Here is a 25828-nt window from a genome sequence, read left to right as displayed (position 1 = left end):
CCCCGCGGCCGCGGGCGGCGGCGGCAGGAGCGCGGCGGCGCACGGAGAGCGGCTCCCGCGGCGGCGGCGGCGGGTAAGGCAGGAGCCGCGCTGGCGGGGTCCCTCCGTGCCTCGGGCCCCGCCGCCCCGCGAGGGGGCGGGAATGGGCCCCTGAGCATCACTTCTCGTCCTTTTCCTTTCCTTTCTTTCTTTATTTTTTATTAATAAGCCCCTTTCCTTCCTCTCGGTCCGAGCCGCCCAGGGAGGTGGTGGGAAGCCGGGGGCTGCGCACTGGGGGAGCGGTGCTGCGCGTCGCTCTCGCCTGTTGCAGCACCGAGCTGGGAGAAAATAAGCTCTGAAACCAGCTCTGAGGCTTTCCTGATGGCAGTGGGCTCCTGGCGTCCTGCTTTCGCAGCTCTGCGTGGAGTTTGCTGCAGATGAGTGGTGTGATGAGTGTCCGCGGGGTTGTGGTGGTCATGCGTGGAGACAGATGCAGTTTCCTGCTGAGCACCTGCAGGCCCTGCCGTGGAGCACTTCAGGGTAGTGTTTGCAGAGCGAGTGCCGTCCGGGGACCGGAGCTGATGACATAACGTGTCATTTGACTTCTGGCACTGAGGATGTTTTGGTTAACGTTTCCGTTGTATTACTGTTTGCCTATGAAACACTTGCAAACTAGCATTCCCATTGGCGTTACCCACTGCATTAGGAAGCCCACCTTGCTTGCTTTTGCACCTCTTTCCCAGAAGAAGGCTCCTTYCAGGTCCCAGACAGAGACAGTTATCAAATATATTACTCAGACTCTTTATCTCCTGAGTTGTCTCTTTAAATAGGTGCTGTATTTTGAACCTAGAAAATTAGTAATAGGGGCATGGAACAGCCTGGCTGCTAGTTGTTGCACTGTTTGACTTCCTGTGGATTTTGATCTTTTTTTTTTTTTTTTTTTTTTTCCCTTCCTTAAGGGAGAGGGCAGGGAGATGTAAGTGTCAAAAGTAAACAACTGCAGAAAAATTTGACTATCCAGGGCAAGCACTGGAGATATTCTGTAAACAGGAGCTGTCTGATGCTTCAAGTAAACATGGGAAAAGCCTGTCTTGTTTTTTTTAGCCTGGCAGTTATAGGCTTGTTATGGACATAACTTGGAGGAAAGCTTCAGTAAGTGGCATTAAACTGACAGCATGTTGATCTTGGTGGTAGGAGCAGTTTTTTAAAAATCTTGTGCACTTTCAACTTACTATAGTCTAACGTAGCTAGAGCAAGAGGAAGCATTTCATGACTGCAGATGATATGGTAAAACTGAGGAGCCTGTGCAGCAAAAACAGTGTTTCTTAAAAGTTTGTACAGTCCCTGGAGTCCTAATAAGCTCTCTGCCTTCAAAAAATAATTTTTGGTCAGGAGGACTTGGCATGTATTCTGACATACAGAGGCTCCTGGAAAATAGTGATGTAATGAAACCATTCTTAATGCTGTAATGAGAGAGTACAGAGGATGTATATGGTTTGCGTACGTGGTGTTTTGTGTACGTGGTGTTTTGCAGGATGAACAGAGCAGATTGCATGGAATGAGGGTCTGGGGAGTTGGACGCCACAGCCTCTTTGAGTTCCTTGCAGTGCAGTACAGCAGATACCTCAGCAGGCTGGACTCTGACAACTTTGACCCAAAATTCCTCCAAGAAATATGTCAACTGAAAGATGAAATCATTCCCTTGAGAGCACTACAAAGTGGCTGTCCTCAAACCAAACTGGTGGAAGGGAGTCTAGAAGGTCTTGACAAGCTGTGGTTTTTCACTTGATTCCTTTAGGAAAAAGCATTTATGTAGTGATTGCCATCCTTTCATCCACTCGCCACTTCACCCAAGGTGACCACAGGATAGAGATGTTAGAAGTGTCGAGGTCCTGCAGGATTTGACAGTAGCCGAAGTCCTGTGTGTGCCCCTGCTGAGGGAGAGCCACCTCGTGGGAGCAGGCACCAACCCCACCGACAAGCAGGCTCCTCCAGCAGACTCCTCCGGTTTTGCTGTTTCTGTGCTGGACAATGGCTTTTTTTGTTCCTGCCAAAAGCAAAAGGAATGCTAGAACCGTGACAGATGACTTGGGTAGATTACATTTAAAAGAATGATTAGTAAAAGCAACAGGATTTTCCAATTCTCTTTATTCCAGTGGGAAATATTCTGTTTTTTGAACATTCCTTATTGCATTATGCCAGTTAAATGAGAAATCACAGTGCATCTTCAGATACAGTATAGCATGGGAGYTGGTCTCCAAAAATAGTTATAAGGCAGAAAATACAGTTTTTACACTTAATCTCATTAGAGCCTGGGAACCTGTTGTGCTAAATGCTAAACAAGTATGTAATAAGACATTTTCTGCTTTTATTGCCTGAATAAACAAGAATGAAAGAAAAGATACAGAACTGGCTTGAAGTCCTTCAGAAAGATGACGACCAGAAGCTGAAACTCTCAGAAATGAGAATTCTAATTATGGTGGATCAGCTTTGTTTACATTACGCATACAGCTGGAAGCTTAAAGCAACACAAGCCCTTTTGCTAGCAGGGGGGAGCACAGCCCAGGGAACTAGTGGCCTGGATCAGTTCAGCTCTAGGACTGAGCTGTATGCAGCACCAGTGAGTTTCTCTAGTTGGTCAGGTTTGGCAAGTAAAAAGCGAACTGCAGAAACCAGRAGATGTTTATTAATGCAGCAACCACTTGATCCTGATAGTGATTAACYGCTGATTCTTAGGACTGAAGACTGCTTCTGATCAGCAGTTTGTTTACATTTAACTTTCACGTTGTGCCACAGCGCCTAAAAAAAAATTTAGGAAGTGTAGAAGAGCTTACTCTCTCCTGTCAGTACCTCTGTTTCACCAAGTAAGATGACATTGTGTGTAAAACCTTCAGTTTCTAGGTATATACTCTTAAACTTACCTAATGCTCAAAGGTCCCTTCAGCCTTCTTGCCGAAGAACTTCCTAGAGGTTGGAGTGGCGAGGGTATCTCCAGCTTTTGGCAGATCAGGGTATCTCTGGACTATCTGTCAAAAGCTCTGTCTCAAAAGTAACAAATAAAGTAGTTTTTAACACTGGGAAGTCATGRGAAATACACTAACTTTACTGGACTCTTAAAAGAAGCAACACAGTTTTCAGATTTTGTATTGTGTGTTGCTACAGATGACTGAAATCTGGGTTAGGCCTCTTGGAAATCAATGGCTATGAATATAATGGCTATTGAACTTGATGTTTCTCTCAAATGATGTTTTTTTTCCTGTCTCTGTTGCTCCCAGAGCCTGGGGTAACTTCAGCAGGCCTGGCCAGCAGGAGGTAATCCCCACTGTTAATTCCCTTTGGCTGCGGAGTTAGAGTAGCAGTAAGAAACCATTCAAAGCCTCTCCTGAACGTGGTGACGGTGTATCATTGAAGTGTGATGATGGCATAATTTAACTCAATCCTGAGAGTCCCTAAGAATTGGTACTGTTACTTATCATTTAATTAGGCGTAGCAGGTGCTCGGAGGGTTGAGATGGCAATCATCCACGTTGCAGACCCGAACGCACCAGCTCTTGTGTTTCGGAATGAGGGAGATGAATTCGGTTTTCACTGAGAGCCTGGTGCAGGATCAGGCCTGTTTAGTTTCATACCTGGCTCGAGAGTGTTGTTTTTGGGTGATGCCCGGCGGTACGGAGTCAAACGGGACRGTCCCCGTGCAGGGGAGCACCGCACTGCGCTCGCTGCTGCGCAGCTGCACCGTCCCTGCCAATGAATTTTTTCACAGCTGCATCTGTTCGTACAAAGCAGGATGTATGTTGATTTTTACTGCTCTTACTTTACGTGACCAATGGTGTTTCCTATGTTTCTTTTGGGGTTTGTGCTACTTCCTTTCAGTTAATTGCCGCAGTTCTAATGTCTCTTTCATCTGTCAGTCAGGTTTTTTCTTCTTTACAAGCTGGAATTCGGTCAATGCGGATCTTCCTTTTGGAGTTCAGTTTTAAAATTGGATCTCCAGTACTTTTCCAAACTCTGCACTGGCTACTTCCTGTCTGAACTAAGTATAACTTCAAAAGTGTAGCTCTTTTAGCTGCTTTTCTACCATGGATGTGTATGGGTAGTCTGCTGGCACCATATGGATGATCCAAAAATTAATGGAAAGAACATAATCTAGTACAGCAAAAAAMCTACCTTTCAAATACATTCTTTATGTGCTTTCATCCTCCTTTTTGTTGTTGTTGTTCTGTCTGTGTTGTTTCACTACTCTTACACGGTGAACTTTTATCYCTTAACAGAAATCCTAATTTTGGGGAAGGAAAATCTAAATGATAAGGATCATAATCTGTGATGCCTCTGAAGGAGATCCTGTAGGTGGAGGCACTGGTGTTCAACTCAAGGGAGTTGTCTACCYAAACAGATGAAGGTATTTAATAGCAGGCATAAGGTATAACAGAAGAGTTAGAAGGTTGATAAAGGAGAATTTCTTTGTCAGCAGGGCACGCAGCCGTCCAGACGGGAAATGCAGGAGGGAAATGCAGGAGGAAGGAAGGAAGGATTGCTCTTGCTGCAGGTCGCTAGTTTGCTTCCTTCAGGATGCTCCCATGTGTATTGCCAGACTGATGTCATTTTCCTGCTGCTACAGTTGTAGGGTGCTCTAAAGATCTTGCTTCTGCTAGATTTTAGGATGTGTTTGTATCCTTGAATGAAGTTACATCATACTATGTTACATCCTTATTTTAAGAAACAGAGGCGTTGCAGTTTTATAATGACCTTTTATATTTTGGCAAATTCAAAATATTTTTTTTCTTAGATAATATAATTTAAAAGCATCTCCTTCCCCCCCTCAGGTAAAACATACTGCATTTTACAAAGTTATATACAATCCTGATTTTAAATAGTGATATGGGCATGGATAACTTCAACCCCTCTTGTAAGTGAAGTCTGGAAAAAACTTGAAATTCTCAAATGGTTTCCTGCCTGCTATAGTGCATGCTAACCTGGAGAATGGGTGGATAATGTTTTGAAAATAGTCATGCAAGGATGCAGAACTGCTTGTTGTCCATCCTGAAGGAATCTGAAAGCTTTATTTTGAGAAGCAAGGAATATTCTGGCCCTAGTGTTAACTCAGACACACACTCACCGRTCTCTGCTGCTGTGCTGTAGGCCAGAGTGTGCTCAGCCCTTGTGAAGATCGTAACGTGCCTCCAGGTGCTGAGATGCACAGGCAAGAGAAGTCTGTGACCCAAAGATAGTTTAATAGGGTTGTTGAGCTTGCAGGAGCAAATTAATATCCATAAATTCTACTTTCTTTTTTAAAAATTGGACAAAAACTTAGGCACTTGTCACAGAAAATGTTAGCTCAGACACATCGACGAGGGTTTCTAAAGAAAACTTAAAGCAGCAATGAGCAAGCAATTTTAATGGGACAGGACAAGTAGTGTTTGAACTCAGAAGCCATAATCTGTATATGACCTAATAAATTAATTTAAGATGCACCGTCAGCCTTAACTGTGACACTTCGCAATTTGAGTGCTTAGCTTTGCAATATCAACATGAAAATGCAAAACGCACAAAAAGAAACCACTATGTGCTTGCAGGGGTGCAACCTAGAGCCAAATAACATTCTTCATCTCTGAGTATACTACAAGCCTGTTCCTTCTGGAATAATCTCAGTATGTTTTTTGCCTCTAACTTGCAGGAACCACCCACTTTTTGAAGTAGTTGCAGCTGGGCAGAAGCTATGAACTACTAAGCCATGGCAGATTGAAAATAGGAGGGGGTGGGAAGCATGGCCTGACACTGAGCTGCAGGAACAATAGCTTGTTTCTTGTCTGCTTAGACTGCAGTCTTTGTGGCAAAAGCAGTCTCTTCCATGTTATGAAATGCCTAGTGCATCTTTGCAGTATTCATTTATTCTGCTCCCAAAGTCCAGCCTCACACCCAGGTGCAGAGGAGGTGTGAGTATTCATAGCAACGCGTTGCCTTTAATCTTTGCTTGAGACCTTTAATTGTGCAGTCAAATTGGGAGAGTGAGACAGATGCGGAGAAGGGTGAGGAGGATGTTTGGGAAGGGAAAGGAGACGGGCCGGCTTGGTTGGGCAACAAAACGAAGCCTGGGAAGACATCTGATAGCTCTTTGCTCTTTTTCTCCCTGTGGTGCTTGCCACCCACAGCGTGGAATCCTTTAAAGCTGAAGGACAATACTGGCATCAGAACAAATRGGCAGAACACATTTCTAAATAAATTTAGACTGCCAATGAGATATTGGCATCTTCCCATGCAAGCAGTTGGTTTCCCTTCCCCACACGCCGTACCAGGCCGTTGCCCTGAGGAAGAACCACTCGCAGTTGTGTCGGCTGAAAACTGCTGTTTGAGGAAGCATGTTGGGATGATAGCTACTGTCATAGYTAGAAAGTCCTGTGCAAGCACTGGTATTTAAGTTCTTTAAAGAAACTACTTACTGTTGGAGACTTTAGTTTCACAGAAGTGTGACTGGAAGCAGTTTTAGATGCCAGATGTTAAAGAAACCTCAATTTCAGAACTTCATCAGGGTTTGTAATCTCTTCTTCCTGGAGCTGTGGTATTGTAGTCTAGGCAGTATTGGCAGCTGCTGAAGCAGAAACCCAGCTCAGACTGTTGCAAGTTCTTCATTTCCCTGCAAATTAGGAATATACTAAYTTACACCACTGTGGAGAGGACAAATGTGTGTGAGCCAGATTTTTTGCTCCCGTGAAACAGAGAAGGAACCCAAACTTTCCAAGGAACATTCTTCAGCTCATCCCTCAGTGAAAGTATTGTGCAAACTGTATTGCAACAGTTTTCTTAAGTGTTTCCTACCATCTGTGGAATAGAGGGGTTACTTCAGTTCAGCTTGTTTTAACACTACTATTAACTTACAGCTGCCAGAATATAGCATGCACATGGGGAGTAACTAGTCCCTGGTCTGACCACTTTGCAGGTTAAAGGCTGTGTCTGAACCCCAAGTGATTGCAGCTGAATGACTCTGTGCGTTTACAGGCATTTGTACCGATGGTACAAGTGAAACAGCTRTCACAAAAGGACTGGAGAAGAGCCTGGAGATCTTGGCTTTCTGGCCATGAGGATGTGATGAAAGCAGAGGCAAGCATAGCTGTGAGAAATGCTGCAGTGAAGCATCCACGCTCCGTGAGCTGGAGCCCAGCGGCAGATCAGCTGCTAGCTCAGTCATACGGTCGTCTCCTTGTGGCTTAATTTGACTGTTTGGCACAGGACTCAAGGTCTTGGCCWAAACCTTTCAGTTTGATAATCAGCTCGATTAGCCCATTGCATAAATCTAACCTTAAAAATGGCTAAAACTTTAAGCCCTTCTTGGTTTTTTGGCTTTGAGCATTGCTGTTAAGCCAGTAAAACCAGTGGGTGAGGCAGGCAGCAGCCTGAGTGCTCTTTTTCAACTATAGCACTCGTTAAAGTGTGCTGACTGTGGGGTAGGTCACAAAGGAATTTAAGAAGAAATAAAAGCCAATTGGTTAGAAATAGCAAAAATTAAATCGAGTGCCTGTGGTGTTCTGGGCTTTAAGAGGGCTGGGTGACAGCGATTCACAGACCATCTGTGGATCAAAATTTACTGTTGTTCTGAGGCTCACAGTATTGCTAGCCCCAAACATTCAGGCTGCAGGCCATCAGGCTGCATAACTGTTTCAGTTCCCCAAGGCTTTTTTTAGTTTAGAAATACACTTTGGTTCTTTATCTTTYTGATTTGAGACTTTAGGTGATTTAGGGCTTACTATTCCAAGCTTGCTTCCTTGGTTTCAGGTTATTAACTTTTAATTGCAAACTGAGATTATCATGGAATTACCAGCAGCTCAGGGAAACAAGTCCTAAGTAGTTCAGCATCTCCAACTTTTGGCACTTACTGTTCAAACTGTTCATTCGATGCTACTTAACTGTCAAAAGGGAGACTTTCTCTTTTTTAAGGGAGAGGAAGAACTGTGGAAGAATCACTGTTATTAAAACCTCTTGATTTATTTTGTGGAACTATGTCGGTAACTTGGATGGTGCTCCATGGAGATCACGACATCAATGTCTGCAGCAGAGAATAGCTTAAATGGGGAATAGTGTAGGCAGGTACTTATGCATGAATTGCAAAATGAATAATTTTCAAATGAATCATAAATAGGAAGACTAGATTTGTGCTGTTTATTATGAACTATTTGAACTGTGAACTGCACCTAATGAGAGTGTGTTGTGGAGTATAGCTACGATGTCTTGGCATAACCATGCACCGGTGTCTTTAGTTGAACTCTACTCATTTTGTTTTACGTGAGATGGGTTTTTTTTCAAGYTCCTCTCCAATTTACAGTGGCCATAAACTTCTTTGGGGGGAGGGCGGGGTGGACACTAGTTCAGTGCTTGCTGTTAATCAGTAGGAAGGGCCTAGTTGGCTGATGGTGAAGCCGCAAGCGATGCTCGAGCGTCGCAGTAGCTTTCTTGGGTTTACTGTCAGAGGTCTGAGCTGCGTGATGATTTGCTCTCTAGTGGTGTATACCTGATTCAGAGCTGCGACCGATGGCAATCRTTGCTAATCAACTTTGGCAAAGCTCTGGTGGCATTTTATAAATTCTCTCTCTCCTTGCCCAAACCTGCTTGTTTCAATAGTGCTTTGATCAACTGCAGAATAAAGTCAAAGTGTCACCCTTCCACTTACCTGTATTCCTACAAGGAATATTCTGGGATATATTCTGAATTGATAAAAGCTGAATAACCAGGGCCAAGGAAATGATTCCTGAGCACTGGTCTTGTTAAGGAAACTTTGCTGATTTGGGAGCAGTGGGTTTGGACTGGGCTCGGTTCAGAAAAGCCTTTTTGAAGGACATTAGTGATGTGTTGCACAGACTGCTTTACCCTGCCCCTGCCCCTGCCCCTCTGCTCCCTCTAAGCTGCCTTGCTGCTTTTCCTGCTACTTGGCAAAACACACGTGTGATCACTTTTAAAGGACTTTACCAGCAGCAAAGGTGCCTTAAATCTTTAATTAGCCTCAGCTACAGGCATGACTGTTTTGAAACATAAACTTTCAAGCTGTGGTTCCAGACAGTTTGGCTCATAAGTGGGCACAGGTTGGTGGCAGCCCGCTYGGACGTGGCAGCTGGTCCTGGAGGAGAGAACCTGCGACCTCTGAGCACGCAGCACTGGGCAAACTGGAGTGAAAGAGAGGGGGGGGGGAAATGTTTTTCTTAGAGCTGACAAGTTTGCACAAATGCTTGCAGATATAAGTGAACTTTGAATTTTGAACACTTAGGTAAGGCAAGGGTTTTGAGACGTATATAAAGCAATGCTTTATGGTTACCTGTTTAGGACAGTCCTGCAGTTGCATTGGCTTTAAGCCATGTCAAAGGGAGCACAGAAGCATCCATTTACATATTATAAAACTTGTACTGAGCACAGATGATACAAAACCACTTCCCCCAACAACTTTCTCCTCTGAAAGTAGGATGGTTTTTTACAACGAGGTCAGACACCAGGACTTTGTTTGCCACTTTTGGCAAATGGCAGGTTGTCCCGCTGGGTGATCAGGGTTCTCTCTTGATGGGAAAGTTTCAGGTGTTGCTGATGGAGAGAAGGAAAACCCAGAACTTGGAAATGCCTGCCATGAAAATATACTGCAGTTTAAAGATCTGGTTTGGTTCCAGAAGTGAGCACATTGACTTGTTGCWCATTAAGCTTTTGTTCAGTAAACCTTTATGGAAGTAGTGTGATCTGCTTGTCAGCACTTCCCAGCGTTGATGCTTTCGGAAACATCGAGCAACAACTTTGAACTATTATGAAAACAGTATTGTTCTTTTTTTTAAGGCTAGGAAAGGCATCGGTGCAGTTCTCTTTGGCGCTGTTTTATTTGTCATTTGTAATCAATGATCTGGCCCCCTGAAAATCTGAAACTGTCCCATGTAAACAGCTTTCTTTCACAAGCACAAGCTGTGGCATTGTTCCATCAGTCACTTCTTACTGGAAGACTGTGGGGAGTCTGGCTTCTTACTTGCCTCCTGTATAGACAAAACATGGAAAAACCTTGTCTACTTCTAGCCCCTGTTGCAGAACGCAGGGAAACGTTAAGGTGCTTTTTCTGTCTTGACAGAACTGGCTRCTGTGCAAAAAGTCTCTTGTTAGCTGCATCTGCATATAAATATTTTCAACCTCAAAATATTGCTGCAGCATTCATTTTTCCCCCTTTCTGCCATATACAATAGCTCACTGTGTAGAACAGCAGATTACAGAGATAGCTGTAATTGTGAGACTATGTTACACTGTTTCTAAAATGCCACTCAGCTTCAGTTAGCTTGTTCTAGCTTGTTCTTTACAATCAAAAATCTTAAGTAGGCTAAACTTTCTGGAAAACTTGAAGTAAAAGAGTGAATCAGRATGACTGCTGGGGAATTAACTGTGTCTTGACTTTTCTAACTATATTTAAATAGCTCTGGTGCCCTGTTGTAAATTTGGATTACAATGATTTGGAATGAGGACAGTTTTGTTACTACTTTGTGCCTCAAGTGGTGGGTTAAATATTCATGAAGAGTTTCTCTAAGCTTAAAATCCCTAGTGTAAATATTTGTGGGGGAAAAAAAAAATCCATCTAGTTCCATAGCTTACAGTAAGGATTCCTAAATTCTGAAACTGGTTGCACACATCGCTGCTGTAGCGGATGTTCGGCACTAGCTTTCTTAATCAGTGCCTACCACTTCACAGCTTTCTGCAGCTTTCAGCTGTCTTGCAAACTTTCTCACCTGAACACTTTTGGCCTGGGAAAAGTGTCTTGAGTTAACCCATGGGGCTGAATTCCAAAGATATTCCTGCCCCTGACTGCCACTGCGGGCTTCACAGCCCTTCTTGAGCATGAGGTCGTCGATGGTAGGCTGGGCTTATTGATTCAAATAAGGAGGCAGGAAACTATGGTTTAAAGAATTGATTTGAATCTTGTTTTCCCTCTTTGGGAAAACTGCTAATGATTAAAATGTTTGTTTACAATTGCACTTAAGTCCTCAACATGTTACAGCCTTTTGTTTTGCATTTTGAGTATGCTTCAGAGTTAATTCTACAGTTTTCTCAAGAAATAACTGAACTGATAYATTTTATCATTGTGTATTCAGTGAATTCCAGTTTTGCCCCCAAACACATGAAAATGACATGCATTTCTCTAGCAGGAGATTATGTTCAACCTGCTTTGACTTCTGTGTTCCTCATCTTGCCATTGAAATGGGTTCAGTAGCTCCTTAAAGAGGTGTTTCTGCTCATTCTGCCGAACTTCGCATGGAGCAGCCCTCTACCTCCTGCGCCTTATCCTCTGCTGTGAGAACAAAAACATGCTGTTATCCTGCAGCTCCTAATTTGGAGCAAACTCTTCACTGAACTGAACTAAGTCCTGCTCAACATGCAGAAATCACGCTGCATCCGCAGAGGGGTCTGCTGCTCAATTTGTCTTGGCAACAGACTGGTACTGGGGATCTAGCAAGTGTTTCTGTGCTTTGGCAGAAAATTGCTGAAGTGCTTAAGTTAATATAGACCTTCATAAACTGTTCATAACACCAGTTGAGTTTAACAAGCTTTAATGTTAAGGTCAAATAAACATCGTCTGCCCGAATTAGATGTTCAGGTTAGAAGCAGGGGTCTGTGCACTCAGCATTGTGCAGCTGTGCTGGAGCTGTAAGTGCTCTTAAGCCAAAAGATTTCCATGTCCAAAATAAACTGAATGTCTTGCGTCTGACTACAGCACTCCATATAAATGAATAGATTCCTCCAAGAGATTCATAATGTTCTTGTAAAGATCTTCTAAACTGTAACCTGAGGTAGCAGGTCACTGAAGGGGATCTTTATTTGCTTCTGTACTTAATCTTTGATACAAGTCAAGAACAAATCTTATCATTTTTGCAGATATCAGCTACTGACCATGTCAGCAGAGTTCCAGGATGCTCACCTTGCAGAGGTGAAACCTCTCGTAGAGAAGGAGGAGGTAAGTCTTTAAACTTTTTTAGAGCTCAGATATTGTATTTCAGAGTTATTATTGGAACTACAGTTACTAGTACATTAATTCTAGCAAATTGTGTGAGAAGATGGAAAGATCATCAGCAGGAGGGCAATTTTGAAAATAAGGCAAAATTTAGCCTTAGTTATTTTTCTTTCTGTCTTTTGGTTTTGTTCTTTGAGTGCTCCTCTGATGGTGACTTTTTTTTGAATAATGACAGTTATAACTATTTTAGATGGTTCCAGTTGGAACTCCTATATAGATCCATCTATATCTGTAGACTAATAAATGTAGGGGTACAGACTTTGTTTTACCAGTATCTTTAAAAGAGGCACAACTATGTGGAGAGCCACGTACGTGTCTGTGCTGAAGTATGACCGTGCCCCATCCTGTCCTCTCAGGCTGCACWGAGCTCTGCCTTGCTGCAGCCAAGCTGCTCTCAGGACTGTGGCCAGCTGTATGTACACAAGCTGTAAGCATACCTTGTGGGCTGTGGCATATCTTAAGCCTTTTTACCTAACTGTGCTGTGTTTCTTTCTTTTTTCCTTTTTTTTTTTTCTTCCACTATTTTTCAGTAATTCTCCACCCACAGTGTCTGAGTTCAGTGCCTGTCTGACCTTGTTCTATGATAATAGTGCTCTGTGCTTCGATATGTTCTTGGCAAATACTTAAGTATTTGCAGTACTATATTTGCAGTGTTAACTGCAATGTATGAATGAACCTGTCAGCTTTTCCCTTGATTCAGAAATAATATTTTTTTCTTCTGTTCACAATGATTATAATTATTGATGATAATGAATCTATTTTCTTCTTTTTCTTTACTAGAACTATTCATTGCTCTATCTGCTACTTTCTTTTTTGTCCCCTACCTCTGTTGCATAAACACTTCAGAAAATCGTTTCCACTTAAGACTGCAGTGAAATGGCTGGAGAAACTTTAAACAGAGCTCCTTTGCCAAGGACATTGCATGAAAGCAGAGCCTGTTTGGCTACCAGTGAAAGCAGCACTCAAACTTTTCAGAAACTGAGATCCCCTTTTTAATGCTAATATTGTTCAGGAATAGCAAAGTGAAGCAGATTTTGAGCAGAAGTGTCATAGTTACTGGAATATCTATGTTTCAAAGTTCTTCAAATAAATGTCTTAACATTGAAGAACTTTSGGGGTTTCTATCTCATGTAGAGTTTGTTGTCAAGATACAGCTTCTCATCTATATGCTTTTATTCATGATGCTACCTTAAATTTTCTCTATACACAAACTGGCACACTGTTCCTCTGCATTGATTTCCTCTGTGGCCGTTCTTAACATGGAGTAAATGAAATTGTTTAATGTATTTTTAAAAAGTGGAAAAAATGATCGCCATGAAGGACACTTGGCACGTAACAAAATTAACAGAAGGAGTTGGCGTTGAGTGGGTGATGCAAYCTAAAGACACGTTTTGGCTGTACTGTACACAGGTTTTCTTGTATAGTTGAGTCTTTGCTTCTAAACAGTCATGCAACCTTACAGTCATAGGAGGTCTAGATGAATTCCATATCCACTTATATTCCTTTGAATTTTAGACTATACTGGAACACTATAATATTTAAGTATAGCTTATTTCTTACAGCTAGAGACCAACCCAGCAAATTGCTCAAGGTTAAAAATGTGGCGTACACAGAGTGAATGCTCATCTTCTGCTAAGACTGTGCAAACTGACTTGCACAAGCTCAGTCACCTCTTTAGATATCCTGTTTTCATATACAAGACACTGCCTACTTACATGAAGATCACAGCTCACAACTGCAAGTTGTACTGCAGTGCTGGGAGTTCATCATGCAAGACAGCAGTTGTACATCTGATGTCTTCTGTCCTTAATTTACCTGGGCTTCTGGGGCTACATGACTTTCTTGACAGGATCCTAGGCTTTTTTATCTCTGTATTTCTCTTTCAGGCTTTGGCTTCCCTGTTGCACTCTGCAGTATAACRAGTGTAGGCTTTGCAAAGCTGTTCTTCCCTCTGTATTTGATCATCCTAATGGAAATACAGTTAACATTTGGTGCTGCTTAGTAGCTAAGGGTTGCTTTAAGGAGTTTCTCTCTTTGAGGTTGTGAAACATCTTAGACCATCAGAGATGGGGAGGATATTGCCCTATTCCCTTCTTGGCAGGGATACTGGACAGTGGCAGGAGGTTGTCAGTAATACTGATGGCCAGTCACAGGTTGGAACAGACCCCTCCGTGTCTGGCCAGCTTCCCTAACATAACAAAGCCTGTTTTTGCCCAGGATAAAATCCTTCCCACCTTCCACATTGCATAACCAAATTCCAGTAACAGCTGCGTAAGTGAGTTTCGAGTGCCCATTGCATGTCCTAACAAAGAGACCTTCCATCCTAGGAAGGACTAAAGTGGGCTGTCAGCTTTCTTGTGACTGGAATAAGCAATGGAAAAGTTCTGTGTTTTACTCTTCTGACTTGTCCAGTGACTATAGCGATAACTTAAGATATTCTGGGTTTTGTGCCTTATTTTGCTGGTCTGTAAGCCAATATTTTATTGCTTTGACATTTGCTGTGAAGATAAATGGGTAAAAGCTCTATGGTGAATTTTTACATTTGTGGCTTAGAGCACACAAGTCTGAGTGCTTAAGTAAAAGCAGATTTCTGTAGCTGCAAAAGTTACTTACATTAATGTCTTAATCTCTTCGCAGGCTATCACTCGCCTCCTTCCAGACTTTGATGTTCAGGCAAGTAAAGCTCCTCTTCTTTCTTTGGGTAAAAGAGAAACTGAATTTTTATTTAAAAAAGGTGATAAGAAATGAGAGACTACTCGTCAGAAATGCTGTTATTGTGGGACAGGGCTCTGGATGGAGTTCTTACATAATGAAGTGAAGGGGACTTCACTGCGGGAGGTCTTTTCAAACTGAAGCTGAGAAAGTTTCATCCAAAAGAGGTGAAAGGATTGTGAACAGCTCTATTCTTGCTGCATGAGATTCTTCTGCGGTGTTAGTGAAAGCAAAATATCCTTCTCTGCCTGCACACATGCACTCACTTTCCCCAATTAATTTTCTTTCGTTAGTGGTGGGTGTGCATTTCCTCTAAGGAAATGTCCCTCTTACTGTATCCCATTAAAGTTTACCAATGAATACTGAAGCCTGTGGAGCCGTGGCGACACTAAGCAATCAGTTTTGTCCAGGGCAGTAGCTTCTGTATGTTTACTCCTAGACAGAACATTAGTTCATAAAATATACAGACGGATCAGATGGTGGTATCCCACCGTACCCATTTGTCATCTCTTGAAGAGCTGACTTAGTCTTTTAGCTCTCCTCTTGTATTTTCTTGCTGTGTTAGGCTTTTGGCTGAGCAGTTTGTCTTCTCTGGTTCTTAAGATGCAACTCGAGCTCTGAGATGTGCTGAACTGAACTTGGAGAGAGCAAGTAGCTTGCACCTGCCTCGACAAAAAGTGCATGGTGAATTCACCTCCCTGAGGACAGGATGTGCGCGTTGGGGAAAAGAGGCTTGCTGGATAAAAGGAAGTTATCAGGGAAGTGTAAAGAGGGAGATAGAGCTTGCAAGAATAGGGAAAGCTATTATATTCTTCTTAGTTCTTRTATCTGCAGATGGGTGTACTTGAAGAAAATAACTTTTTTGTAAACTCTGACAGATTGCACTTTATTTRAGCCTTTACACGCTTCCAATTTGGTACTGTGCAAATTGGTGATAAAACATAGCACAAACTAAGCATCCTTTTTGCTGGAAAACAGGGGAGATGGTTAATTCAGACACTTCATTGGGAATCTTTCAGTGGCTTTACTTTTACAGCAAAAACGTAGGATTAATCTACATCTCCCCCCTCATTTTTCTAATGATGAAATCTACTACCTGAAGTCGTGATAAATGTAAGTTCAAAATTGTCACTATGTGGCTTCCTGCAAGACTGCACAGCATGTGAGATTTTGGTCTGGGTCCAGACTGATCACTTGTTCTAAATTAATCTGAATCCCAGATTAAGTTTGCTAAAGGGAATACTACAGTATTTTGATTAAATTTGACTAGCAGTGACCTGTATTTCATTTCTATTCTTGGAGTAAATTTGCTTGGTTTGTAAACAGTGTGTATATAGAGATTTTTAACTTGCAAGATCAAATTCTCTAAATCTTTAGCTTTTTTTTTTTTTTTTTTTTTTTTTTTTTTTTTTTTTTTTTTTTTTTTTTTTTTTTTTCCATGTTTTGGATTAACGGTTGCTGATCCAGACCGGTGGTTCTTGTCATTTAGCCTTGTTGTGCTGGCTCTTTTTTTAATGATCTTTCTTAGAATTTAATCCTTCCTTGTTCTAGTTCAAGGAGGAAAAATGTGGAAAAACAATCTCAACCTGCTATATTCAGAAATACTACTGGAAAGGATGTTTATGTGTAACCTCCCTGTGCATCCTGAAGTTTTTCTTCAGTTGACTTATGAAGAACATGGCTTGAAGCTGTTGTGAGAGCCTTGGTTACTGAAGTCTTGAAGGTCATGTGTGGCTCAGGAGGTTCTTGTCAGTGAGGGTTATGTGTGTTAAACAACCTGACCCCTGTGCTACCCACTTAGGAGAGGGTAAACCTGGTTGAGAAAGTAGATGTTCAGTATTCAGGAGGATGGAGCTGTTTTAGTGCCTCTGTATGGACATGGATGTCCATCATATAGCTTGCAGCTTGCTCAACCTGTTTAGGGGCATGTTAGACTGAGTAACTTAKTTTCTGCTGCTGGTGAAAACTAAGGACTGCCTCTGAGGTGTTTTTATTCCAAGATTAACTTTCTCTAGGTATTCACATTTGGAAAGAAATAGTCTTGTTTCACATGCTATTTTAGATAGACTAGAGTGAAATGGGGTGGATTTTCTTTTTTTTTTTTTTTTTTTTTTTTGTTTTAAATTATCCACTATATAGCAGATCTTCCTCTTCCTGAAAGTTCACGCTACAAGACGTGATTATAGCTATTTTTTTTTAGGGGAAAGCTTTCATGGAGTTATTGGGGGGGGGGGCAAGACAAGTGATGAGCGTAAGAACCGACAGCTTCTGCTGTTGGTGCTGCAAGTCTGGATCTGTGGCACCTACCTGAAAAATTAAGTGAATTTTCAGGCTTCAAGTTACTTGGCCACCCAATAAGGGGAATATTYCCACCCAAACATACCTGTTTTGGCACAATTAAGGAAACAGCTGCAGGACAGCATGCCCTACTTTATACTGTCTGAGTGGAAACATGTTAGTTGTAATTTGTGTTTTAATATATTTATCAGCTCTCTAATTTGGTAGTGTTGGAGGTGATGTGTATATTTGCCCTTAACTTTGTATTTTGGAAGCAGGCAGTGCRTGAAACTGCTTTGTCCCTGGAAAGGCAAAGCTTTTTGAGCCACGTAGCAGCTGTAGGTGGCAGAGCTGAGCTGGTCCCCCGCAACACGTGGCGCTTGGCCATCTACAGCCACCAGCACACCAGTGCTCCTCCTGCCTTCCTCCTCCTCCTCCTGCCTTCCTCCTCCTCCTCCTACCCTCGAGGGGGGCAAGAGTGGGCCAGCCACCTTGCAACGGGAGACAACTCAGCCCTTCCTCATGGTGTGATGGAGCAGATGGGTTTCCTTCTGGCATTGGGTACTTGGCTGCATCTTCAATACTTGTTCCTTTAGTAAAATCCAAGATGAATTGAAATGAACCATTTTAGGGTAGAAAAAGCTAGAGGAGATAATGTTAAATAACTCTAGGGTAAGAGGGATTTGGTACTCACCATTGCAATGTTTATAATAAAAGCTCAATATTTTAAATCTTCAAGATYTGGGGGGGAGGGGAAGAAAAAAACAGCATAAGTGGGTAGTTAATAAATTAAACTTCTCATTTGAATTGAGCCAAAGTATTCATAGTAATATAAACTTAAAATACATGGTCTCCTAGCAATTTTTCTAAGAGCTCTGAAGCTTTTCCCTCAGTTCTGAGCAAGAGAAGGGAAATGTATTTAACAGGCATAATATAAATTAAATAAAAGCATGAAGTGGGCTTTGAGGATTAAATGTATTTGAAAAATAAGCTTGATGGAATGCAGAGTTTTGAGTTAAAATATAAAATATGGAATATTTTGCATATCCCAAATGCATTGCGCATTTTGCTATCAAAATATTTTAGACATTTTAAACATGTTTGTAAACATGTTCCACAATTCATATATTCCTTAGCTGTGACAGAAGGAAGAGAATAAATGAGCTTTACTATGGTATCCACTTACAGATTGCCTCACCCTTCTAATCTCATGACAAAATGGTAGAAAACATCACTTGACCAAAACCTCTCCCCACAAAAAACACTAACTAAACTACTTTAAAGGGGATCAGCTTCTTCCAAACTAAGATAGCCTCTCTTAAATTGCATGTATCAAAAGCATTTCTCTCTGTGTTTTTTAGGGCACTGAGAAAAGATTGTACCTCCCTTAAAGTGAGAGATGTGAACAGATGGCGCGTTTGTCTTTATCCTTCTATCGGATTAGTGTATCTTGGATTTTTTTTTTCTAAGATAGTGTTTTAATACAAATCAGTTGAAGAGCCTCTTACTGTAATGTTGACGTTGATTGGGATGTGCTACCATCTGTTTTCAGTGCTCTACATTTTGAAAACATTCGTCCACACGTCACGTAGCCAAATCTCCTGATCTTTGATGGGATCAGGGGAGACATYGGTTTGACACCACTAGAGAAACTGGTTTGAATTGGTAGGTTTTTTTAGAAGAATATTCTTGTTATTTGTAGTTAATCATTTATGCTAATGGAAAATAGCCCAACCCACTTGAAATATGTGAGTCTCGTTGTAAAGATGAAGATTTAAATTGGCTTTTAATGACTGTTATTTATACCAGTCATTAGTTCAGAGATACTCCTATTTTTAGTTGATAATGAGTGTGAACTAGACCCAGGCTGCTTGTTCCAGGAAAATTAGTTCTGGAGGTCARTGGGATGTGCAGGTTCAAGTGTCTGGCTTGGTCTAACCTGAACAGATCTTTTTCATACATAAAAGAATAAAATTCTCCTTCTTGCCATCTTGAAAGGTGATCTCTTCTAAGAAAGTATTCCATTTTTTTTTTCAGGGCCATTACTGAAAAGATCTAACATTCACAGCAGAAGTATGATACAAAAGGCTTATCAGTCTTTAAAGAGGAAATTATTTCTGTATTCAGCACTTGTCAGGAGAAGCATTAAATAGATTACTCATTACTGTTGTTAAGGTTTGCTGACCTGTTGCTGCTGTGTCTTATGCCTTGTGTTGAAAGCTGTGTAAATATAGAAAGAACATATAAGGCAGAAAACATATCAGTTATTCTGGAGCTATTGCAAATCTCTTTTGGTGTATTGTATAACTAATATTCCTACAATAGCTTATTGCCTGCCAGAAATCAAACCTACAGTAACATCAGTGCCTGGAGCAGGAAGACATCAGACTAAATGCTGGTTTATTTACTGTGGAATCTGTTAAAGTAGAGTTCAAGTAAAATTTCCTTTTCTGTTATTGTGACTTAGAAAAATTAATTTGTCTTTTGTGTACTTACTGTAATCTTTACTCCTGGCTTTTGGAAATGAATTTGCTTCTGATTTAATTTAGAATCAGCTTTGGGTACTTTAGCRGTTGTGATAAGACCTGAAACAAAGCTAAACTAAACAAAACCTAATGGGAACAGGAGTAACTAATTCCCAGGCTTAAAGATTGACACTTCTCATACTGTGTGGCAGGGACATGGTTCATCTTTGATGTCTGAGCTCTATTAAATAAGCACTTCTCCTGGTCAAACCTGACTCAAATCCTATTTAAGAATGACGTCCTGAGTTAGTCTGGTTTGATTTTTCGAGCTGGGCATTATGGGAGTCATAAGCCTATGTGGAACAGCAGCTTGTCTATATAACCCAGTTCCTTGCTTTGGTGAAGTAGAAAACGTGCTACTTGCTCCTCTGGCTGACTTTTTGGATTTATCACACTGTTTTGCTTAAAGATGGTGTTGGATATGGAAGATACAGCTTACCTGTTAAGCAATGCAGTAAGTATGCCAAGGACAATCTCTGAAGAGATTTAAGAGCTGAACATTACTGTTCTGGCATAATAGAGTTCAGATAATGATATTCAAACCTGCCTGATGTTGGAATCTTCATGCATGGGTGTGATTGTACCTTAAAACAGATGTAAATGTGTGATTGCAAGAAAAATAGGTGCCTTGTGGAATGATGTTGCCTAACATCCTTATTTTCAACAGAATGAGTGGTGTATTAAGTATCAAATCACTGAGCTGAGAGCTGGATCAAGTTAACGCTTTGCTTCAGAGCTCAGAAGGGCTTCTGGCTTTTCTCCGTAAAGGTGTTCAGAGTTAYATGCTCATGGTTTTTGCAGAATAATGTGTAAGAGATTTGGAGTTGACCTAGACTTTGCCTCTGGATRTTACTGCATGAAGTGTAGCAGTAGCAGAGAGTATGCTGTACTTATTGACATGTGTGGAAATTAACTGTTCTCATGAAGTGCCAATACTGCTTAACTCTATTGCTTTGACTGTTGGGTTGACTGCAGTGAATGTGGAACAGTAGGGTGGATAAGTGTCTTGCACATCTGTTGCATTGTGATTCCCTTTACACCTGTGAAGGATTTACACAATCCAGCAGGCTGCTTATATCCACCTTAAGTTGCAAATGCAAAAGAAATGAGAACTGTTTTGTATGCCCTGGATTTTAGTACCRTCTGGGTCACATTTGCCTTACTTAAATATCTAATAAATAAAAGCTGGGGGTCTTTGCTTTTGTAATGCAGATGTTCATACTTTTACATCCATTAAATGGTACAAGCTTCAATTATGTCAAATGATAGCTGGAGGCTTTTAAAGGTTGTTTCTCTCAGTCATCTCAACAACACTGGTCATACTACTTGTTTGCACTTGGCTCCACACAAGCTAGCGCTTGGCTGTCTTGTCTGTTGGAGAAGGCTACCATGATCACAAGGCCCCACAGCGTGGTTACTCTGTGATGAATACGAGCTATTTAATAGTGGTTTCTTTAGGGGGAGGAGTAGTTATTTGCTAAGTTAAGGCTTTTACTGGAAAACTGAACCCTTTTCTGTTGGCAAGCAACTTCTACCTTTGCAGGTGCCAGATGCCATAGTCCTCAGCTGTCCTTGTTTTAGGCTTTAATACACAGAGATGGTCTTTCTTATTCTGACTTTTACCAGGAGTTAAAACTATTTCTTCTGCATTTGATTAGAGCGAGTAGCTGAAGTACTTTTGTAGCTGTCAGGAGACTGGAGTAGATCAGAGCCACACGTAAAATGCTTCACAGAGTACTTTAAAGGTGTCGGTATCCTGGAAAAATAAGAGCATTGGGCATTAGGGTGGGGAGGTTATAGAGGAAGGGGTATAGAGAGCCCACACCATGGCAGAATGAAGTGCATTCRGAGAGGAATTGTAAAGGTCCCTCGGGCTGCGAGAAGACTCTGGGTTGACTCTGGCATCACGGGGACGGCTGGTGGGGACAGGRGTGAGGAGCGTGTTGAGCCGAGCTCCTTGGTGTGATCCTCCAATTCTATTTGCTCAGACTCTCCGGTACAACTTAAACACTCCAGGACTGTGCTACCCAGTGGAAAACCTATCTGAATTGCTGCAGCAGCTGAGTGTTTTCTGAATTTATTTTTTCCTCCTTTGAGCTGTGCTCTRATACTCACTGTGAGCAATAGCAAAGATAAAAGGTCTGATGCAGTGGGGGCTGAGTTGAGCACTTGTGCCAGAAGCTGACAGGTTTCTCTCACTCTTTTTCAGGAGCAAGATGTGGAAACTGTGCATGGTTCTGTCCATGTCACTATGTGTGGGACTCCCAAAGGCAACAGACCTGCCATCCTCACATACCATGACATCGGGCTGAATCGTAAGTAGACCTTYTGTTTAGGTCTTCATAGATTTTCATTTTTATTTAGGTATTTATAACCATGTACTACTGCAGTAATCAAAGGTATGGAAGCAACAATGGTTAAAAACTTTCCCAGATCCTTGTTCATGTAATGTGCACTGCAGCCTTTCAGGTAGTACTGTCCTTTGTATGGAGATGTGCCTAACCTAATCCTTCTTTTAGAGCTGGTTGAAGTCTCAGATTTTTTTTGTTCCTTTTCCTCCTCCAAGTAATTAGTTAGAATATTTCACTTCAAGATGCAAAGGAATCCCTGGTCTTTGTAAAAATGCTGTAAAAAATACCTACAGGAGATGACAGGCTGTTTCCAGCAGGACTGAGCATGYTGTTGGTGCTTGGCTTGTAGTTCTCCGATAACTGTCTTGTGCTGCTAGGGGTTCACGTGCATYAGGTGTCTCATGCAGATCAGAAAGACTAAATAAATGCTGGCATTGCATTCTCAGTCACTATTCAGAAAAATGTTCTTATCTGTGTTATCCAAGAAAGTAATGACCCAATATCCAAATCTACTTCAATTTGATCTTTTCACCAGTATTGTTTGATTCACGCAACTTACTGTTCCTTAATCAGTTAACACTTGCATTTAAAAACACCTGTAGATCTCTAAAGTCTGGTTACTGGAGAAAAAAGATATTATTCATAAGACAGAATGTGTTTTCTTGCCTATTTTTAATGGAACTGCTTTACTTCATTTTTGATTTTCAGTGGATTAGGGTAGGGCTTAATCTAGAATCTTTGATTAAGACTTTTTTTTTTTTCTTTTTAGAGTTACAAAGCCCATCTGTATGGTGAATATAAGTTCTTCCCCTTTAATACGGGGAGAAACTTCTTCTCTAATTTGCACATTCCCCTAGTGTTGGATTTCAGCTAAAAATGTTTTCTATTCCCTAGTAATATTTTTCTTGTATATTGTGTAGCATGAGACAATTCAGGAACACAGACTGAATATTGAACAGGTGTTTTTTAAGCCTCCGAAAGAAAGTGCTCCAAAGCTCATGTTTTCCATGTGAGGAAAATATTCTAACCTTCTCCCCACATTAATATTCCTTAAACATCAGAAATCAAATCATCTCAAAGTTTGGGGCTGAAGCCTTAAATATCACAGCTGAACATTTTTGTCTTGAATTGCCTGCAACAGCTGCTAATGTAATATTTATCTTATAATATTTGGGCAAAAGGACAAGTCTCCATCTCAGAGCTGAATACTTTCCGTCTGTTTTGACGTGATCCAAAGAAAAATGGCTAGATGAGTCAACAGAAAAATCTACCTAAGCCAAAACCTGAATGCTTTTGACTGGGCTTTAYTGCTATTTTACCTCTGAACAAAGAAGAATTGCTTGGGATTTTGATGTGCCATGCAAATACTTCTGGGAAGTTCCAGAACAACTAATGAGTAAAGGTTAGCTGGCCACGAGGAAAGAGCTTAATTGTTCCTAGTTTGTTTTTCCTTTTCCTTTTCAAGATAAAACTTGCTTCAATCCGCTCTTCAATTTTGAGGATATGCAGGAGATCACCCAGCATTTTGCAGTTTGCCATGTGGATGCGCCTGGTCAGCAGGATGGAGCAGCATCCTTCCCAGCTGGGTGAGTTGTCAGGGAAATGGTCTCTGCTTTCACAACTGTCCTGTTCCTGTAGTTGGAAGAAGAGTCTTGATCTGCAGTTTAGTTAAAAAGCACTTGCAAGAAAATGTAGGTTGGCACCTACACTTAAATCCTGAGACGGCATCTCTAAGTTACTGGAGCCCTGTTGTGTTTTGGCAGTTCATAGTAGACTTTGGGGCTATAATTTGGTGTTTAATCTCTAGCTCGATTGCTTGAAAAACAATTCCTTGATAGGTGCCAATTTAAATAAGGTCACCTTGTTTTAATGACTTATTTCTGAGTGCAAATACAGAATTAAATTGACACAATAAGCAAGGCAGGCATTAGCCACTATATAGTGTCTTTTGTAAGTCAGTGATTTTTATGAACTRGCAGTGTGGAAGATGTTGAGGAATAAAGTTGATAAGCTACATGGGAAATCCAAGTTGCCTAATCATAACAAAGTGATGTTCCTGCATATATATTGTAAATGCATGCTCCTGAATGTGTATAATGTATGATGTTACATCTTGGAAATTTCCTGTGCCATGATCATGGTCCTGGCCAAAATGCTTGCCCCGTTCAGTCAAATGAACAGGTTTCTGTAAGATGACCCTTGGATAGGCTCATCTCTCCTGAGGAAGGGAGCAGTCAACAAGCTGAGGGAAAGAACAGTTGTTCTTTAAGAACTACTTCTTAAGGAGCTTATATGTACTCCTGTTGCATGAGCTGGTCTATTCTCCTTCTTAATTTTTAAGCTGATCTGATGCTGCAGAGGTCACCATGGGCCAGGTTCTTGGCCCATTTTTCTACCAGCAGGGCTATTTCAGTCACTGCCCTTGCGTTTTTTTGCTCAAATTATGAGCTTTTAAGCATCTTGATGCCTGTTCAGGATGTGAGGATTAACACTTCTRTATTACCAAATGCATAGGTCAGCTATCGTGGTCTATGCTAGGCACTTAATGGCATCATCATGGCMTCATGAGGAGTTGTGCTGTCTCTGAGCCCCCAGCTGAGACCAGCCAGCTTCTGTGCTAAGAGTGTGGCTGACACARTTCTCACTGCTACCTGTGCTTTTCTCATGACAAAGTTTAGTTTCCCAACAGCAAACCCTATGAAAAGAGCTTAAAATAATTTAGCACTGTTTCTTGGAAAGTGTACAGAAAGTCTTTAGGTGTAGTCTACTTTTGGTCTCCTTTTCCTTCAGCTATACCTCTTTTATTTTAATTTATTTAWTTTTTTTTTCCTGATTGAGGATTGTCAAAGATGGTAGGAAATCAATCCTGCAAGAGAAGAGTGAAAGATAAAGATGCTTGTGAAGCTAGCGTCACTTCTTGACACTCTTGTTTAGTCACTGTTTTGGATTTGGTTCCCTGCAAAGAACTAACTCCAAAGCTTCTCAGAGCTGGTTTCTCTTCTGAACTTCCAGTTTTTGCTCAAGACATGAATACTGTGAAAACACTTGCCCACAGTGAAAGCTTAAGGCTAGTGACTAGGGTGCTTAACTAGCTATAGGGAAATGGACTGCTTCTATCCGAGTCCTGATGTGAAACAGATTTGGATACCTCCTAAACAAGTGTTTTCCARCTACTTTGGGATTTTCTTTTTCCCCATGCTGCTCCATCAGGATTTTGTTCAAAATTTCCTCTCATAAAAATTTTGTTTCTGCTGCACAGGAAAGAGGAGACGTTGATTTATGGCTGTTTTTGTAGAACTTGAACAGCTTCATAGCCCTCCCTATGACTTAATTTTTCTCCATCCATACTAAAAGAATCCTATCCTCATTTTATAGCTATAGGACCTTGTCTGTCCCTGAAAACATGCATGCAAATTATTTACCAAATTTCTTTGAAGTTTGTTATTCTGCAACATGATTAAACTTCTTTTTTCTATGGTGGACTAAAAGTGCAAATGCGGTGCATGGTGCTGAGACTTCATCTCTGAAGTTCAAACTTGTTCATAAGTTATGAAGGGTTAAATTTTCTTGGAAGAGGTTCATGATAGCCTATTTTGCTCTCAGCTGGAACAGACATCTGCCATCCTGTAATGCACATGAAGTACCGTATTGAATACAGTTGTATTTYTGCTAAATTATTCACTAGTACTTGCTCCTGATTTGAATTCAGTATGAACTGAACTGTTACTGATCTGGTAATAAGTACATTCAGTATTAAATCCAGGGTGACTACTGTGTCCCTAACTGTACTAGTCTACTGAAAGTGGTATAGTAAACTACAAATATGTATTTGTTGTAGGTACGTATATCCCTCCATGGATCAACTGGCTGAAATGCTTCCTGGAATCCTGAAACAGTTTGGGTGAGCATAGAATTCCTATTTTCTTTTTCTTTTCTTTTTCTTTCTCTCTCTTTTTTTTTTTTTTTTTTTTTTTT

The 25828-nt window shown here is 41.2% G+C and overlaps 1 protein-coding gene across 3 annotated transcripts in view; it reads left to right on the top strand.

The window, feature by feature from the left end:
- NDRG1 (N-myc downstream regulated 1) overlaps nt 1-25828 on the top strand; it is a 39635-nt gene that overhangs the window by 659 nt on the left and 13148 nt on the right. Inside the window, exons 1-6 of one of the 3 annotated variants that reach the window (XM_085319991.1) lie at nt 35-67; nt 11853-11931; nt 14626-14661; nt 21712-21817; nt 23319-23439; nt 25692-25754. In XM_085319991.1, the coding sequence (XP_085176117.1) occupies nt 11869-11931; nt 14626-14661; nt 21712-21817; nt 23319-23439; nt 25692-25754 (389 nt within the window). In that variant the 5' untranslated portion in view covers nt 35-67; nt 11853-11868. Of the gene's footprint in view, nt 1-34; nt 71-11852; nt 11932-14625; nt 14662-21711; nt 21818-23318; nt 23440-25691; nt 25755-25828 lie in introns of those variants that run through there. The other 2 variants (XM_085320075.1, XM_085320154.1) reach the window with 2 other exon arrangements.

Source organism: Rhea americana, unplaced genomic scaffold, assembly GCF_003343005.1.
Source record: "Rhea americana isolate MKP2758 unplaced genomic scaffold, rheAme1 scaffold_0, whole genome shotgun sequence".
Taxonomy (NCBI): Eukaryota; Metazoa; Chordata; class Aves; order Rheiformes; family Rheidae; genus Rhea; species Rhea americana.
The sequence above is the reverse complement of the archived record's forward strand: the minus strand, read 5'-3'. Positions and strand labels throughout refer to the sequence as shown.